The 16,286-nt window shown below is 49.4% G+C and overlaps 3 protein-coding genes across 3 annotated transcripts; 1 reads left to right on the top strand and 2 right to left on the bottom strand.

Moving 5' to 3' along the window:
• Window positions 1–995: 995 nt before the first annotated feature.
• VTN00DRAFT_10293 (uncharacterized protein) lies at window positions 996–2,084 on the bottom strand (the record flags this gene model as incomplete). Its single annotated transcript, XM_069426933.1, has 4 exons — window positions 996–1,491; window positions 1,552–1,631; window positions 1,748–1,939; window positions 2,031–2,084. The coding sequence occupies 4 exons, from the start codon at window positions 2,082–2,084 to the stop codon at window positions 996–998; spliced, it is 822 nt and encodes a 273-aa protein (XP_069284055.1).
• A 9,495-nt stretch (window positions 2,085–11,579) lies between these two features.
• VTN00DRAFT_10294 (uncharacterized protein) lies at window positions 11,580–12,211 on the bottom strand (the record flags this gene model as incomplete). The annotated part of the gene is made up of 2 exons (XM_069426934.1): window positions 11,580–11,721; window positions 11,790–12,211. 2 exons carry the CDS (start codon window positions 12,209–12,211, stop codon window positions 11,580–11,582), a joined length of 564 nt encoding a protein of 187 aa, XP_069284056.1.
• Window positions 12,212–14,194: 1,983 nt separating this feature from the next.
• On the top strand, window positions 14,195–15,695 carry VTN00DRAFT_10295 (uncharacterized protein; the record flags this gene model as incomplete). Its single annotated transcript, XM_069426935.1, has 2 exons — window positions 14,195–14,250; window positions 14,366–15,695. The coding sequence occupies 2 exons, from the start codon at window positions 14,195–14,197 to the stop codon at window positions 15,693–15,695; spliced, it is 1,386 nt and encodes a 461-aa protein (XP_069284057.1).
• Window positions 15,696–16,286: the final 591 nt, after the last annotated feature.

The raw sequence follows: 16,286 nt of genomic DNA on the forward strand, positions 1-16,286 counted from the left end.
TCATATATAAAAAGAAGGTTGGGCAGAAATACCAGACAAGCTCGGGCGCCCACTCAGGCTTATCCACCGTATGACGCAGTACTTGTAGATAGGGTTCCATAGCCGCCAGTGATAGCAAAAGGACATGTAGCACGGGAACAATTTCGTCATCCAATTCGGTCCTCGTCCCTTGATCGCTTACATACGCTGCACGAGAATAACTGGGAACAGGAAAAAATATAGCCAGCCTGCTATCTGAGTCAGCATGCAGGTAACTTGTGCTTTCTGTTCCGGTTGCCGCCCATCACAACAATGGCAGGCAGGTCATCAGCTACCAGACCGAGAAGAATTGGATCCGGGAGCTTTGTATTTCCCTGTTGCGGTTAGCGATCTGAACATGCATGCTGGAACGGATTCAACAAAATAAGAGTGTGTAACATCTTTCGTGACAGTTAAATAAGATAGATACATCAAAATGTTTATGTATAGCGTATATCATAAAATATTAGTATCAGATCTCTCCCCATCTCCATCTGGGATGGACTCCTCAATTAAATATAGACGGCAACAAATCACATCGGGGAATAAAACACGGCGTTCCGTAAAAAAAAAGACAAAACTGCCAGGGGAAATCATTGCGTATAGGTGCGTATAGGTAGTAACGGGTAGTAAACACACAAGAGATTAAGAAATAGCCACGCCAAACCATTTCGGGAGAAGCACCCAACGACTTTCGAACCAATTCGCCAGTGCCATTACTAGTCATATTCGTAGACAATCATGATAGGCATCACAGAAGAGACATAAGGCAGGCGCACTCCCAGAAAATCACCAAACTCCTTAGCCGCAAATGGACTATCAACTCCAAACAAGTGCGGTAGGTGTATCCAAGAGACAACGACAGCGAAATTCTGCAAAGAATATGCTGTCTTCAAACACTCAACGAGGCAGAAATGTACATCCCAGATGGCTAACCCGATGGAATGCCATACGGAAATCTATATGGACGATTGTTTTCAACCTACACCAAGGAAACCCCAGTCGGTCCCTTCTGGCTGGTTCAAGATCCGAGTGGCTTGCTTGTATTGAAAGTCTGGGTGGTACGGAACCATAATTGGCTGGCCATCAGACATCGGAGGGCCAGCAAAAGGCGGCTGTTGGAATTCTGGAGGCATGTAATTGGCACGGTTCGGATCAAGTCGTTGCATAAGTTGCAGGTATTGCTGCGTCTCGACTGGAGATGTGACTGGGACATTTTGAGTCACGGCTGGCGACTCTTGAACTGGGACCTGAGCCATTGCCACATTCTGCTGTGGATAGAATTCGGGACCCTGCGTCGTCGGCTGAGGGTAGAAGGGTTGCTGGGTCAGTATATACTGATCAGGAGGTACCGATGTTGTCGCGGGAGGCTGGTACGTCTGCTCAGGAGTAGCCTCCTCTGAAGACGTTCTAGTCAATCCTGGCTTATGAGAGCGGTGTTGATGCTTGGTCAGCGTTGTTTTGCGGCAAAAACTGCGAAGGATGCGTTAGCTATAAACCGATCGAGCTGTACGACTCGAACTAAAGGCTAACCTCCGCTCGCAGGTTGGCTCCTGGCAAATGTACGGCCTCTTGCCAGTGTGGATCCTTCGATGACGGGCTAGACTCGACGACTGCAATGTTCGTCAGCAACTAAGTGATGTAATGTAACATGGCGGTGGCCAGATATCAGTCGAACAGATGTATGCACCATAAGCAGTGAACACAGATGAGGAAAGCGAACACTTACGTCTGAAAAGGCCTTGCGGCAACCCTCATGGTCACACACGTGCGGTTTCTCGCCCGTATGAGTTCGAGAGTGAACTGTCAACGCGCTCCGCTGGATGAAGCTCTTATTGCAATCTTGCACGGTGCAATGGTAGGGGCGTTCATTTGTATGTATTCGATAATGTCTGCAGAGATCTGACTTGCGATTGAAGGACTGTTGTGGATGCGATTGCAACGCGGTCAGCCGTTTTGATTCCCGATAAAGCTCGCATTCAACGCAGATAACACACGACTGGTAGGCTCACCTTTCCGCATTTTTCCCAAGTGCAGCTGAAGTCGCGTCCGCCTCCAGGAGCCATGATGGCAGGCTTGACGGGGAGGGCCCAATATCGACAGCAGTGATTCAGAGGGTTGGTTCCAGGGTGAGGCTGCCGTGGAGAGAACGGGGAGATCGAGAGAATGGACGAGGGTAGTGTACAGTACAAGAGAGAAGGATACTATGGAAAGGAGCAATGTTCGCTAGACCCCGTCGCAAGAGACAGACAATGTGGCTAGTGATGGAACGAGTCGGGTGGGATGGAAGATTGAGTAAGCGGAGGAGGGTAAGATTCCAGAAGGCGTGGGCAGAGAATTGGGGGGCCCGCGGCTGGTAATTTAAGTCAAGACATACAAACTCCAATGAGTTTAGGCCGGGAAGGGCCGCTGGTACCCTGGTCGCCAGGTATGAGGAAAGAGAGATGCACAGCAGAGAGAGAATGACAGAGGAGCTTAGGAAAGATGCTGTCTGGCGGCGTGTAGCGCGTCGAGGAGGGGGGGGGGGGGGGGGAGCAACCAGGCCGCCAGAGATCCCTGTATCGCAGACTACAAGCGGCGCGGACAGTACCTCGACGGCACGAGAGCAGATGGTGAGCGGCATGGGCCGTGGGCGACAGACGGGGTGCCGCGTATCTAGATTTCCCCCTCCCCCAGAGGTTCGGGCTGGGCCAGTGGCAGGCAGGGAGGAGCGCGCGGCGGTGGAGACCCGAAGACCCAGAAGCCCAGAGTCTAAGTTGGTCGCCGGTGGCGCGTGGTGTCTGTTCCTTCTGTGTGCACAAGACACAAGAAGAAAAAAGACACTCTCCATACCGCTGTGGTACAGAAAGGGTGGCTTGACGCTGGACGGGGATCACTGGTTTACTTGGTCTTAGGTAGGCGGGGTCCGTCGAGAGTCTGTCGGTTGATTAGGCTAAGGCAGGTAAGGCAGGGGCCGCAGGTACTAGCTCACTAAACTGAGAACCCGTGGACCCGTCAGCACCCCCTTAGTATCAGTATCATGTATCGTGTACTAGGAATAGCACACTTTGAGAGAGGTACGGTACCTGGTGCGCCCTGACTTCCCAACTCCGTACTGGCAGAATACGTCCAGCATAGTCGGTGAGATGGATGTGGCTGGTATGCATTAAGACTGAGGTCCTCCGTAATAATACCTATACCGGGGCGGGTTAGACCTAAAGAGCCTTAGGTACCTGCTACTTAGATGGGTAGCGTTACCTAGCGGTTAGCTTCTAGGTCCCCCGATTCCCCGTGAAAGCCTGTAACACCAACCAGCTCCCCAACAGCGCCCAGGGTGCCAGGCCATGCCGCCTTCAGCAGAGCCCAGAGCCCGCCCATGTCCAGGCTTGACGGGAGTCCCACCTTCCATTGATTATTTCATGACACTGAAATTTCCCAAATCCCGAACCGAATCCTCAGGGAAATTTTATTTGATTCTTGAGTATCCGCCCTCCCCCCCCCTTCTCTCTCTCCGCTTTCATTGTTCCAGTCCTCCCACTTTGTACCGTCTTGGCGCGTCCGTCATCCGCCCCTCCACCCATCACTGACAACTGACTACAGTACGGAGTATATCGTAGTTCTGGTTGGCCCCGATCTTTCCTCCCGCTCATAATAGTTCTGGGTGTCTGTATACAAATACTCGTAAATATGACAGCGTACGATTCACAATGCTCTGGGTTTTAGCCTCAAAGTATGTAACGTTTGCCGTGTCGTGCGAGTCTTCAACCGTGTGACAGAACTGCCTTGCCAATTCCGACGACGAACTTTAGGGCCAGTCACCTCTATATTTGACAGGCCTCTCTAGGAGCTCCTAAGTTTTAAAGATCGCTGACCGCGAAAACGACCCGAATATCGCCCCGCACTGTGTAATAATGTAATCCTTATGGAACCTAGAGCGCAGACTCCAGAGTGGAAACTGATATGAAGGGATCGATTGATAAATGCCGCATCTCTCCGCGGCTACTCCGATTCTGCACAAATAATGTACGGAGTATACTGTGTATAGCAAGAAGGTCCGGCTAGTAGTAAACTCAACCTTGTGGGCCATCCCGTATGTGACGTCCCGCACCGGTCAGTTACAACCATCTATACCCTCATTGGTGACGAGACAACGATACTTTCCGGCCTTGTAGTATAATTTACTTTTCATGTATGATAATATCCCCTAAACAGAAAAGCGGGGAGAAATACCCTCCCTCCGAGGTTTCATCTTGTGTCGATGAAATCGGCTCCGGCGACGTCCACGGAGCTTGCCGCTGCACTGTGTAGCAAGGGGGAAGCTGCACGCGGGCAAACAGAAGACCATCCATCGTAGCTACCTTCAGAATCAAGGCTAGCGCCTTCACCGTGAATCTCCACAGCATCGGAGTGCTTGCAGCGGGGTGCGGAGCATCATCGCTCCAAGGCGTAGATAATATTTTTCCATGAACAAGACTCGAGTAGCACGTCAATACCTGTTCCAGGGAGCTGCTAAGAGTTTTTCTTTCTTCCGCCGGTGAACATCCAGATCCGCATTGGTTATGGTCATCGAGGCGTGCTCCATCAAGAGATTAGAATTGCGTGGAATGATCCAGTTTGATCTAATCCTCTACCACCATCTTGCATCAATGTGCCCGCCATTGGAGCAGCGCAACCTGCATTAGTCATCCAGGTGACAGACCGTAACTGATTGACACGCCTCCAAGACATCTGGAAACTTTGTTGAGTCGTTGAGAGCTCGTACACGGTGCACTGCCCTGTTCTCCGATCAGATGAAAACAATAATGATCTCTGCCCTGGAGAATCTTCTTAGCATTCGGCGATCCTGTAGTCGCGGAACACAATACCATATCCGGACCAAGATAGTTGTCCTGAGAAAAAGCTCATGCAGCAAGCGTTTGTTCAGTAATAGAAATCGCGCGATATGGTTTAGGTTTCCATTGACTGTTACGTCAACAAACTACCCGTTTATTCTTCGTTGTCAGGGAGCAATTTCGGAGTTATTGTTCATCGGTGAAAAGGGGTTTGGCTGTCTGATAACGCTCGCCTCTTCCCTATTGCTTGAATTGAAACGGACAATTTTTCCGGATCTTCAATCATGAGACGTTTTATTCCAGAGACCCAGGTAATCCAGATGCGAATTCAGCATTGCAGTAAAGCCCATCGTAGCTTGCAACTACTAGCACACTGTATGGCTGCAACTGTGACATGCGGACCGAGGATGTTGCAGATCGAAAGAAACGAAGGAAGGTCTCTCATGAGTGAAGACTGTCAATCTAGGAATCCTTTGTCCCAGGAAATACATGTACTTTCTGGGAAGGAACCACGCTAATTCTGCAAGGTGTGCGCCAGTCAGCAGAGTACAGATGAGAAATGCGTTTGAAGGCAGATAAATCGCAGCCACTTACGCAGGTGATCTCCATGGACACCTCCCAGTTACGTCCTCCTCGTGGGATGGCCTCGAAAATTAACTGGAATTCCCGATAGGAGGATATGGTATCTCTCAACATGTACTTTACACGGGCTGGATGGCACTAACTATGGGCTACGAGGCACGACTGGAGCAAAAGGAACATATGACATCAAATATTGCCGTTGATCGCTATGCGTGTGTGCTTTACAAACCGAATCTGAACCCATGCACCTGGTTTCCGGCTCTGTCTGTGCTGCCACGAGGTGTGAGATGATCACGATGGGGATGGATCGGTTTCCCACGGACTAGCGCAGGACAGCAACAACATTAACTTCAGTGACTGTCTCGTGTCGGTGACCTTCGCCCTCGCGTGGCCAACCGTCTGTCTTGCCATAGGCATCATTCAATCTTATTCTGAAGAATCGGCCGTTGGCTTCTCTGAGAGCTGCCTGGGGCTGGGGCTAGCCTCGTTGGAAGCCTGGAGCCGGCACTGTGATTGAAATGCATGTCCCGCACGTACGAGGTATATCTGCACTCACCAATGGTGCTGAGTACTGGGCTCTGCGTGTGCCTGTCGAGACCTCCCGGTTCTGGCTAACAATCGTCGGATGCTTCAAGCACCAGAGCAACGCGGCCCTTACTCGGCTTTTCCTTCTCCTGTCGATAGACGGTGGTGAATCGATTGGCCTGGTTTGGAGCGGTGGAATACTGCAGCTCGCCATCAAGAACCCCACGCGCCCCGCATTTCTCCAGGGCTGTCACCATCTACTGCGATGCTTCTAGCTGGATACACCCCTTGTGTCGCAGCGGTTGACGTGATCACCGCGGGTTGGCGCCCAGCATATCTGATGGATGGCATGGTTGGCCAGTGCGGATAGCACGTACAGATCGATCCACCGTGAATATGACCTGCACGAAGCCGCTGATGATGCGGTTCCACTTGGGAAGGTGGGAAGACTCATCTCCTGCAGGCGTCCTGATAGCAGCTCTCAATCTCCGCAGATCCCGAGCTTTGCGGTACGAACATCCATAGCGGTCCTACAGTGCAGGGAAATTGACGACATAACAGTTCTCGGTTATGTATCGATCCAGCTGCGCCCAACTGATGGACTTGATTGCTAATCCATATCTGCTGCTCCTACGACACGTGCATTAGCTACTCGGTGGCATGGCTGCACTCTTCCAAGCCTAGCGTCTGTTGCGGCTGACAATGGCTAACCCTAGCCACCGTCGAGGTCCACGCTGCGCAAACCAACATCCGCAAAGAGACAGGGATGGCTGGTGAGAACGATGAATTGGCAAGCCAAACGCGAGTCAGCTTAAAGACGCCGTTTGGTCCAAAGCACGTTCTATTCGAAGCAGCATCCAGTCAGAAGCACACATATGAGAACGCACTGGCTAATTTTGTCGCCATCAAGACATGGTCGAATTGCTGGACGGGGGCAATGGCAACCTATAAGGATAACTAAGGATGGTATCGATAACAATCCTGCATTTCATTAAACTCTATACTCAAACGGAGAGGAGTTCAGCATTTTCCATAGTTGATCAGCATAGAGACGTTGTAAGCTCCCCTGCGCTTACTTTCATCTTGATCTCCTAACCCGTGACGGGTCATCAGGAAGTGCTTCGACAGATATCGATCCCTTAACCATTACCTCCTTATACGTATTTACCCATATATGAGGTGTATATCTACTGGTCCTTTACAGAAATTGCTTTTTTTTCTACTAAGGCGTCTCGTGGTTGCTAGGATAGACCACCTTCTCATGAAGCACGGAAAAATCGTGCGCCGGGTTGATCATGTTTACCATAACGCTGCACGAAGTACAAGGCGTACAACGTAGGTATGTACAATACCATACATTCCTATCTTCCATTTCCTTTGCTGTCCTACGCTGCTTGTGGTTTTTCTAGGCAAAAATGAGGCACCAACAACCCTTAGCGTGGCAATTTCCTCTTGCATTCCAGCAGTGTCAACACTGTAGCAGGTAAAAGCTACCGAGCCGATGTACTACATGACTATATCGATCGTCGATGGCTCTCACCATTGTGTGAGCGTTTTTACGAATCTACAGCACGAAACTGTGGAGCAATCGATCCTCCAGAGTGCCCATTCGAAGTGGCCAAGACGGGATCGATCCACTCTCAGCGTCCAACTGACAGGATAATGCCTGTTATCAATACAACTTACTTTGCACGCCGTGTACAATGTGTCACCAGGTACTTTCTGTGCGGCATTGTAGCCCCTCACTGAACGAGTAGGGCCGCGCGTCATTTCGATTTGTGCAATACACTACAAAATCAAGGCCGCATATTCTGCTATGCTCCTGATTGCATCTTGCAGTCAATGGACCTTTCTCATCTTTACAAGAGTCATTTTCCTTGTATGTACAGACCCTGTGTAGGAACTGTTTATCCGTTGGAATTTGCACTCAGCCATCTCGTCGCTTTCAATTCAGGCTCTTTAACATACCTTTACGTGTGACGATTTGCAGCTCAACCAATGTGAGCCCCCGAATACTTCCCCCGCTTCTTATAGTACTTGTTTTGCATGGATCTTCTCTTTGAAAGCGGGCTAGCCTGCTTGATTACTATTTAATGGGACAGAATTAGGGTAAAGATGTGTCTTTGGGGGCCGAATAATACTTGATATCATCCGATTGGCCTGTGAGGAGTATGGTTACCAATGGTATAAACCATAGTTCCGGTAGAAGCTCATAACCACGTACTACGAACTTCGCTGGTAGCGCCGAGATATCAAAGTCCGTACTGATTTCGGCACTCGTCTGTTATAATTTCCTTCCACATATAACACACACTCATAGCTGTTGTTTTACTAAAAGTCTTGGCACAGGGCAGAGTTATTGATGCATTGTCAGGCCATTTTGTTTCAAGGAAGAGATTTTTGGTTCCACATATGGCGTGCTGCCAGCGGCTACGCTATGTGGTATCTTTTGGTTCCGGCTTACCTGCACGATCTGGGTCTGGGATTTCCAAGATTGTACTACCCGCTTTCTGTCTAGAGCTTCTATCATTCGACTGCAAACGACGGGTGATTTGCCCACTTTCTCGCTCTTGCTGAAGGCCGAGATCTTTCCCCCCTAAACTACGCACCCGTCTTCTACATGGATCAGATGAGTTGAGACCAAGTTTTGGAAATACATGTCTGTATTTTCAGGCATATATTGGGAAATAAATTTAGCTACTTTAAAGAGCATCCATTGCAACACCAAGAGACATCCATGCATGCATTAGTTTGCCACCGCAACAGCAATACACTATCGCTATTGGAGCCCTCCAGTGTCCGAAAAAGGTGAGAAACAATCCATTCCTAGGCATCAATCTTCTGTTTGCTACTTGAGTGGCCAACTATGATTAAACGCTTGTTCAGAAGTTGGGAGAAGAATATAATGATTTCCTGAAATGCCAACCGCAGACTCGCAGCAGACAAGCACCACCCACAAAGCTCGCCGATGCAACCTATCTAACATTACAATCCCAGACTAGAAGATCCCAAGTTTTCTCGTCTGTCAAAGTGAGCAGCCGTCTAACCCGTGCGTATGTACAGCATAGTACACGCCTTGAATTCGCTCTTTTCATATACTGTAACCGACTTGCTCTCTCAAACAGCATGAACCACTATCGTATGAGAGTTCATTTAGTTGGAGTTATTCTGACGGTCCCCAAAATTCCAACTTCTCGTGCTTCTCACTTCATGTTATTACACAAGGCTGTGGGGTCCCTGTTCTTGGGTGGCTGACATGATCGATTACGGTTTGATCCTGACGCGGTGTGCATCACTCCGGATGGTAATGATCAAATTCAGCTACGTCAACGAGCATTGAATTTTCAGCGCATTGACGCACATCATCCTGTGGCAAGCTATGCGGCTTTGAAGCGCCTTATGGTGCTGAGCGGCACTTGACTAACTGACGGAAAGTGCTTTTAATAGTCTTGACTGGAGCATTTGATATCCGCCTACAAGTAGATGGCCCATCTTTGCCACTTGGAGCAGGAAGATTCTCTTCAGACGGAGAAGAACGAGGCCCAAAACAGGTCAGGTGAAAAGCTTAGCCAGCCAAGTCCCTTGCAAAAAGGCTAATGGAACGAAACGATAGCTATGCATGGCGTGGGCAATCACCCACCTACCTCAGTCGATTTGATTGATTCTTCACCTGACTACATTGCTAACCTGCCGGCTCGGACTACTCCGTATTCACCGCATCATATTACAAGCACCGGCAGTGTCTCCTCCTCTGCCAGCGTGCCAGGTTTTCTTCTGTGGGGACTCGAATGCACGATACTACCGCATGTACGGAGTACGCAGTACATGTGCAGAAAGTGGAACCCACAATGCATAAAAAAGTAAATCCATATATTCGCCATGAGATACATCACATGTGGGAGACCCGCAGACCCCGCTGGAGAAAAACAGAAAACAAGAAATTCTCGACTTTTTCGTGCTGTGGATCGGTCGAGGGGGAAGAACCTCAGCTATCTTCACCTAATGGTCTGTACTGTATCATGATCTTTACCTCACTTCACTTCTAGTCAAGATTACTACGATTACTGGTGACAGGTAAAGTTGAAACAAACCACACGCCATCCACAGAAAGGAAGGCTCTAAGATCAAATTTTTTTTTTCCCTAGGGTACTGGACTATGCCTTGAAGTATCTACCTAGGCCCAGGTATCTAGGCACCTAAAAAGATCGAAGGGTTTACGCTTAAACAGTATACCCTAGCCGTTAGTGTCTCAACAGGGCTCTTCACGTAATGTCTCCCCAAATGAATCTGCTTGTGGAGTATACGTGTATCATTTTTCTTTCAGACCTCTCCTAGACATGCTTTTTCGTTCGATCTTGATTTTTGATATGGTCTTCGGAATACTATACATCCATCTATCCTGTCTATCCTGTGTACGGAGTATACGTCGTGTATTATCTATCTGTCATGGGGTGATGTCCATCTGTTCATCGGAAACAAAACAAAGCCAAAGAAAATAGAAAGGTGGGAGAAGCTTACAAAATACCGGTGGGGGAGAAAGGGATCACGCAACAAAAAACAATCCGGTTTGTCTTTATTTGCACGTCATTGGTAACTACCGCACTACGTACAACCTCTATGTATTTGTATTTACTAGTGACTCTCAGGGTTCGACAAGGCCTTCCTGCTTGGGGAATTTTCATTAACATTACCCCCTGACTGAGCTAGATACGAACCTCGGGGTCCTTGTTCTACATGCTGTGCAAGGAAACGTTATGAATGGTATGTATGGGACGCTGCTAGAAGTGGGCATCTTGATTTAAAATCTCGAGGTGGGGGAGGTGGGGAGTTTGCTCCCGAGATGGATGTGACATCGTAGCAGTCGTCGATCGGCTGGCCTTTTCTGAAAACCTTCTCAGGAGGGTAAATTCTGTCTGTTAGTGAACTGCTGATAATGTGGATTATTACTAGATCACACGAGTTTGGTAAAAGGCAGTTAAATCAATTCTATCTGGATGAGCAGCACCTGGTCACCGTTCTGTTTTCCATTTGGTATATCATTATGTAGGCACCTAGAAGCTTATACTATATGTAAAGTATGTGCGCACTGCTGCCTTGCTAGTCGCTCTTGAAATTACAGTCCAGGTGTCTCTACGTTTCTCTCAATACATGTACATGTATAAGAAAAATTATAAAGGGATATGTGACTTTTTCCTTTTTTTCTTTCTCTCGCGGCTCGAGTTGAGAGATGATGATAATGGATTCTAGAAAGTGTTCTTATTTAATTTTCTTATGAAGTGCGATCCATGGCTTTGGAAGTAGGAGAGAAGCCATTGCTATCCTAAGGGAATGGTATAGCGGACAAAAAAGGGATGAATGAACGAGCGGAACTGAAAGTGGCAAAGGAAAAAAGAAAAGGGGCTAGAAAGTAGGTATACAGAACCTAGGACATGAGTAGGAAACAGACAGAAAGATATTGATTGATCTGGTCTGTGAGCAGTCAGCCAGCCAACTGCACTACTTCACCGTCACATTGCAATGTCATTATCGGTATCGTTCAATTTCATTAAACATTCAGCCCTTCTTTGCCATTGTGAGCTAAATAAATGAACCTGGACCCCCCTCCCCCAGCCCGGAATTCCCTCTCACGACCAGATTAAGGGCCTACCCAGTCACCTGACTTTTCTCGAATCCATCAATACCATCTCCATACCTCCTTCCATCAGCCGGAGGCGTGTACACCGGCGCGGGACCCAGATCCAGCTCTAACGGGGATAGAGGAACTGCTCGACGGTTATTATTATTCCTACCGACTTCATTGTCAGCGAACACGAGTACGGGATTGTGTCGGTTCTCCGGATGGTGGCTGAACACACTGCTCCCAGGTAACTCCTTCGGACTCCGGGGTAGCGGGCGATGGAACTGGAGTCCAGGTGGTGGATATTGATATTGATATGGACATTGATGGCGTGACTTTCGAGAGGCTGTTGTGATAATGGTGATAACTGGGATACATTTTGACTGTTGTGATTGTGACTCCGATGGTTGTTGCGACTGGGGCTGGAGAAGTAGTAGTATGGCCACTCGTCCAAGCCGTTTGACATTTCTCCCTCCATTTCCACTACTTCTGTTGCTGCGGACTCGCAGAGGTAGTCATTAGGAGGAGGCGTATGCATACTACTAGCAGGTCCGTGGGGAGGGAGGTAGCGCTGAGATAATGGTGATTGCGAGAGAAGTTCGACCGGTGTGTTCGATTTGGAGCAGGAGAGCCTCTCCTCCCTCTTCGCTAATTCCATCCTTTCTCTCTTCTTCTTCTTTCTCTGTCGTTGGCAGCAAAAGACGGAAACGAGGCCGAGGAAGAATGCTCCTATTGCGCCTCCGGCGACTATTCCGGTGTAGATGCGGTTTTAAACCGGAGTTATTGTCTGATATCAAGTCGTATTTCCTCGTGAATACCAAGTTCGTCACGATGAGGGCGGCCACCTCTCGGGAAGACGTAATAGATGCAGCAGCAGCAGCAACAGGGACCAGTCCGACGGACAGAGAACTGTAGCACGGAGTTTGATCGGCCAGAGCGGTTGTGTATACCGAAAATCCACTAAGGTTGGACATTCAGCATTGAAATGCAATGAAACCAAGCCCTGACCAAAAAGAGACAGAAACAAAGACAGCCCCGGGAACTTACGATGGGCAGCACGCACTGCTTGTAGTGGTATAGTCCACCGGACACGCTGTGAGAAATCTCTCCTCGCCCGCATCGAAAGGACAGCAGCCCGAGTCCTCGTGTGAACATCCGATCCAGGGGAATTGCATGAGCTGACCAGCCAAATCGGTGGCATAGGCGATCCGCGGAGATGTACACGTGCCTTTTAGGATCCTGACCGAGTAAAGGTCGCTACGGAAGGGGTGACCTGGACAAGACTGGTGACGGCCATGGGGGTACCTGTCACGGTAGAGACTGGCAAGTCTGTCCCTGTAGTAGGACGCTGTTTTAATTTTTGTAGATCCGATGTCTATTACTTCCGAGTTGTCGCCTAGGATGGGAGAAGTAGCATTAGGTCTAACTGATGGAGGACGAATAGTGCCACCAGTCGTTGTTGGACGGGGAATGCTGCTGGGGATCGACACATGGTTATCATTGCAGTCTTTCTGATAGTACAGAAAGATGCCTGGGACAGGTCTCAGCTAGCTATCTTCTCAGAGGACTTTTCTTATCCCGGTCAGCCATATGGCAGAGCAAGTACTTACCTTTCACCGCACGGGAAGGGCACGCGGCAGAAATACAGCAGCTGAGGTGCTCCAGCAATGCCCGAGTTCTGCAAAGACAGCTATTGTCCAGATGAGGGCAGACACCTTGGTATTGGGTCACATTTTTGTCATAGAAAAGTGACCTTAAAGGAGATTGTAAGATCAGAGCAGTGTTTCTATAAAGTACAAAACATGAATGAAATAGCCTTTTAGAAGGGAAACTAGTATTAAGTGCAAAATAATACTCGAACGAATAGATGTGAAATACTTACGGCGCACTGTGCAGCTCATCCAACGACAGGACCGGCTGTGAGAATCCCACCAGCAAGCAATAATAGTAGGAGAAACATCTTCAAGATGAAAAACGAATGGATTACAGGAATGTCAATCATTGCTACTAACTTAGAGAAAATAACGAACATGGTAGATAATATACTGGAGATGAGGGAATCTCTCCAGTATGTCGTTTCACTGAAAACAAAGAATGACCTTCGCTTCAGCTTGCTGTCTTGCCATCGTCCATTTAGCCGCTTGCAGGGATGGTACAAGTACTTCTGAAAGAAACGAATAGCTAGAGCTATGGCCCAACATGAAACAAGCACTGGCCAACATTGAGGCCACTGCGCAATTTGATCGATCGAACGGTTGATTGATTGTATCATGTACAGATCTGTTGGCTTTTAACTTGCTGATTGCCGGGCACCTACCTAGGTACCTAAGTTTCTGTACTTCTGGTGAGCTGGAAGCAGCCAATCAGGGGCCCGGGCGCTAAATATTATGTACATATTATGGATATATTTACATACCTTGAGTGGATGTTTCAAGTTTGTTTTAACAGGTTACTCGAGGGATGACCCGTTTCGGCAAATTAGAAAGCTCAGGGTCTCGACGGCGCATGTGGTAGTCACGTGATCTGTCCCCAGGAACGCGCCGCTGCCAGGGACCAATTGATTCTCCGGACAAGCTGTCTCCTCCGTACCTAACTCCGATCTCGAGGCTCTGTACTCCGTACACAAGACCTGGTCGCTATCATGAGCTCCTCAGAGCTCCAGGACAGGACCTTCGTCCTGGTCACCGGTGCCAACAGGTAAGTAAAACATACCGGCATTCAATTACATTGTCCGCTGCCGTTCCACGGTTGAGTCCCGTCCATCAATTGACTTAGACAATTCCCCTGCTCACATATCTCCGCGACATAACAGCGGCCTCGGTTTCTCAGTCTGCTGTCGCTTAATCGACGAATTCCTCAGCGCGCGCCCCGAATCGCAACAATTAACAATCGTCTACACGACGCGCGACTCGAAAAAGGGCAATGACACCCGCGTCCGACTGGAGGAGCATCTCCGCCACGCCTACGCCTACCACGGCCAAAGCCCCGACGACGCGCAGGAAGAAACAAATTCATCATCACCACGCGTCACCTTCATCTCCGAGAACGTCGACCTAACGGACCTGGTGTCTGTCCGGGCGCTCTCGCGCAGACTGCTCAAGGACGTGCCGAAACTCGACGCGATCGTGCTCAATGCCGGCCTGGGCGGGTGGACCGGCATCGATTGGCCAAAGGCCATCTGGGAGGTCATGACGGATACTCTGCACGCGGTGTCCTGGCCGACGTATAAGGTTGGGCAGGTGGGTGTTGTTACGAAGAAGCAAACATCTTCCCTTTTAGCGTCATCCGGTGAGAAAGGGGAGAAGAAAGAGATTGAGGAACCCCGTCTGGGGACCATCTTCTGCGCCAACGTCTTCGGGCACTACATGCTCGCGCACAATGTCGTGCCGCTGCTGAAGCGGTCCGCAAAACCTAACGGTCCGGGCCGCATCATCTGGGTATCCAGTCTCGAGGGGACGATCAAGCTGTTCGACCCGGAGGATATCCAGGGCCTGCGGAGCGAGTACGCGTACGAGTCGTCGAAAGCCCTGACGGACATCCTCGCATTGACCTCGAACCTACCCAGCACCGCGCCGTGGGTGAACAGCTTCCTCTCCGTCGAGGACGACAAATCCTCAACCAAGTCTCAACAAGAAGAGAAAGAAGTAAACATCTACCTCACCCACCCGGGCATCTGCGCGACATCCATCCTCCCCCTCCCCTTCCCCCTCGTCTACCTCATGCTCATCTCCTTCTGGCTCGCCCGCATCCTCGGCTCCCCCTGGCACACCCTCTCCACCTACGCCGGCGCCATCGCCCCCGTCTGGCTCTCCCTGTCTCCCCAGCACGTCCTCGACGACGCCGAATCCCCCTACATCCGGCACGGCGGCGGCGGACGCGCGAAGTGGGGATCTTCGTGCGATCGGCTGGGTCGGGAGAGCTGCGCCAGCTCGGAGGTCGATGGATGGGGGTACGGCGGGGTCGTGGGGCCCGCGGTCGTGGAGGAGGATCGGAGGCGGATGAGGAAGAGGGGCGCGACGGATCTGACGAGGGAGGAGAGGGAGAAGTTTGAAGAGTTGGGGAGGAGGTGTTGGCAGGAGATGGAGGAGTTGAGGATCCGGTGGGATCGGATCCTCGATGAGGCGGAGGGGTTGGCTCAGTAGGGTATGAACTGAGTGATATCTTTTCTCTTTTTTTCCATTTATCTCTTTCGACTTTTTCCCCCTTCTTTGAAAACCTGCCTTTTTTTTATGGTGATGTGGACATCTAATCATGATCTGTCGCCATGAAGGCGTACATACACGTGCAACTAGACATCATGTGATGCGATCAGTTTCTATACATTATGTAGGTAGTAGATAATATCCCGCGGAGCCAAACTCTGCAATAACACTAGTAATATAGTCATGTAGACCATCTAGGTACGATCAGATGAATTGCCGATTCATTTTGAATTTTCCATAGAACTCGATTTTTCTTCCCTCTATCTACACACATAACGAAACAACTCCCAAACAGACCTACATCTATCATTACAATCAGATCAGATGTGATTTCATTTCCCACAAATAATACCTTCACGGCAAAAAAGTGGACAAAGAAAAAAACATGCGCTAGAGGGAAAAACCAAGAGTTGAGGATCCACAACAGATACCCCTGTAAAAGTGAGGGGGGAGGAATGCCAACAGACGAGAACAAACGGAGTAGAACAGCGCAGTCAAGTTTGAGTAGAGAAAATCGCAAAAACAAAAAAA

Source organism: Thermoascus crustaceus (assembly GCF_041956765.1).
Source record: "Thermoascus crustaceus strain CBS 181.67 unplaced genomic scaffold VTN00scaffold_9, whole genome shotgun sequence".
In the NCBI taxonomy this organism is placed as follows: domain Eukaryota; kingdom Fungi; phylum Ascomycota; class Eurotiomycetes; order Eurotiales; family Thermoascaceae; genus Thermoascus; species Thermoascus crustaceus.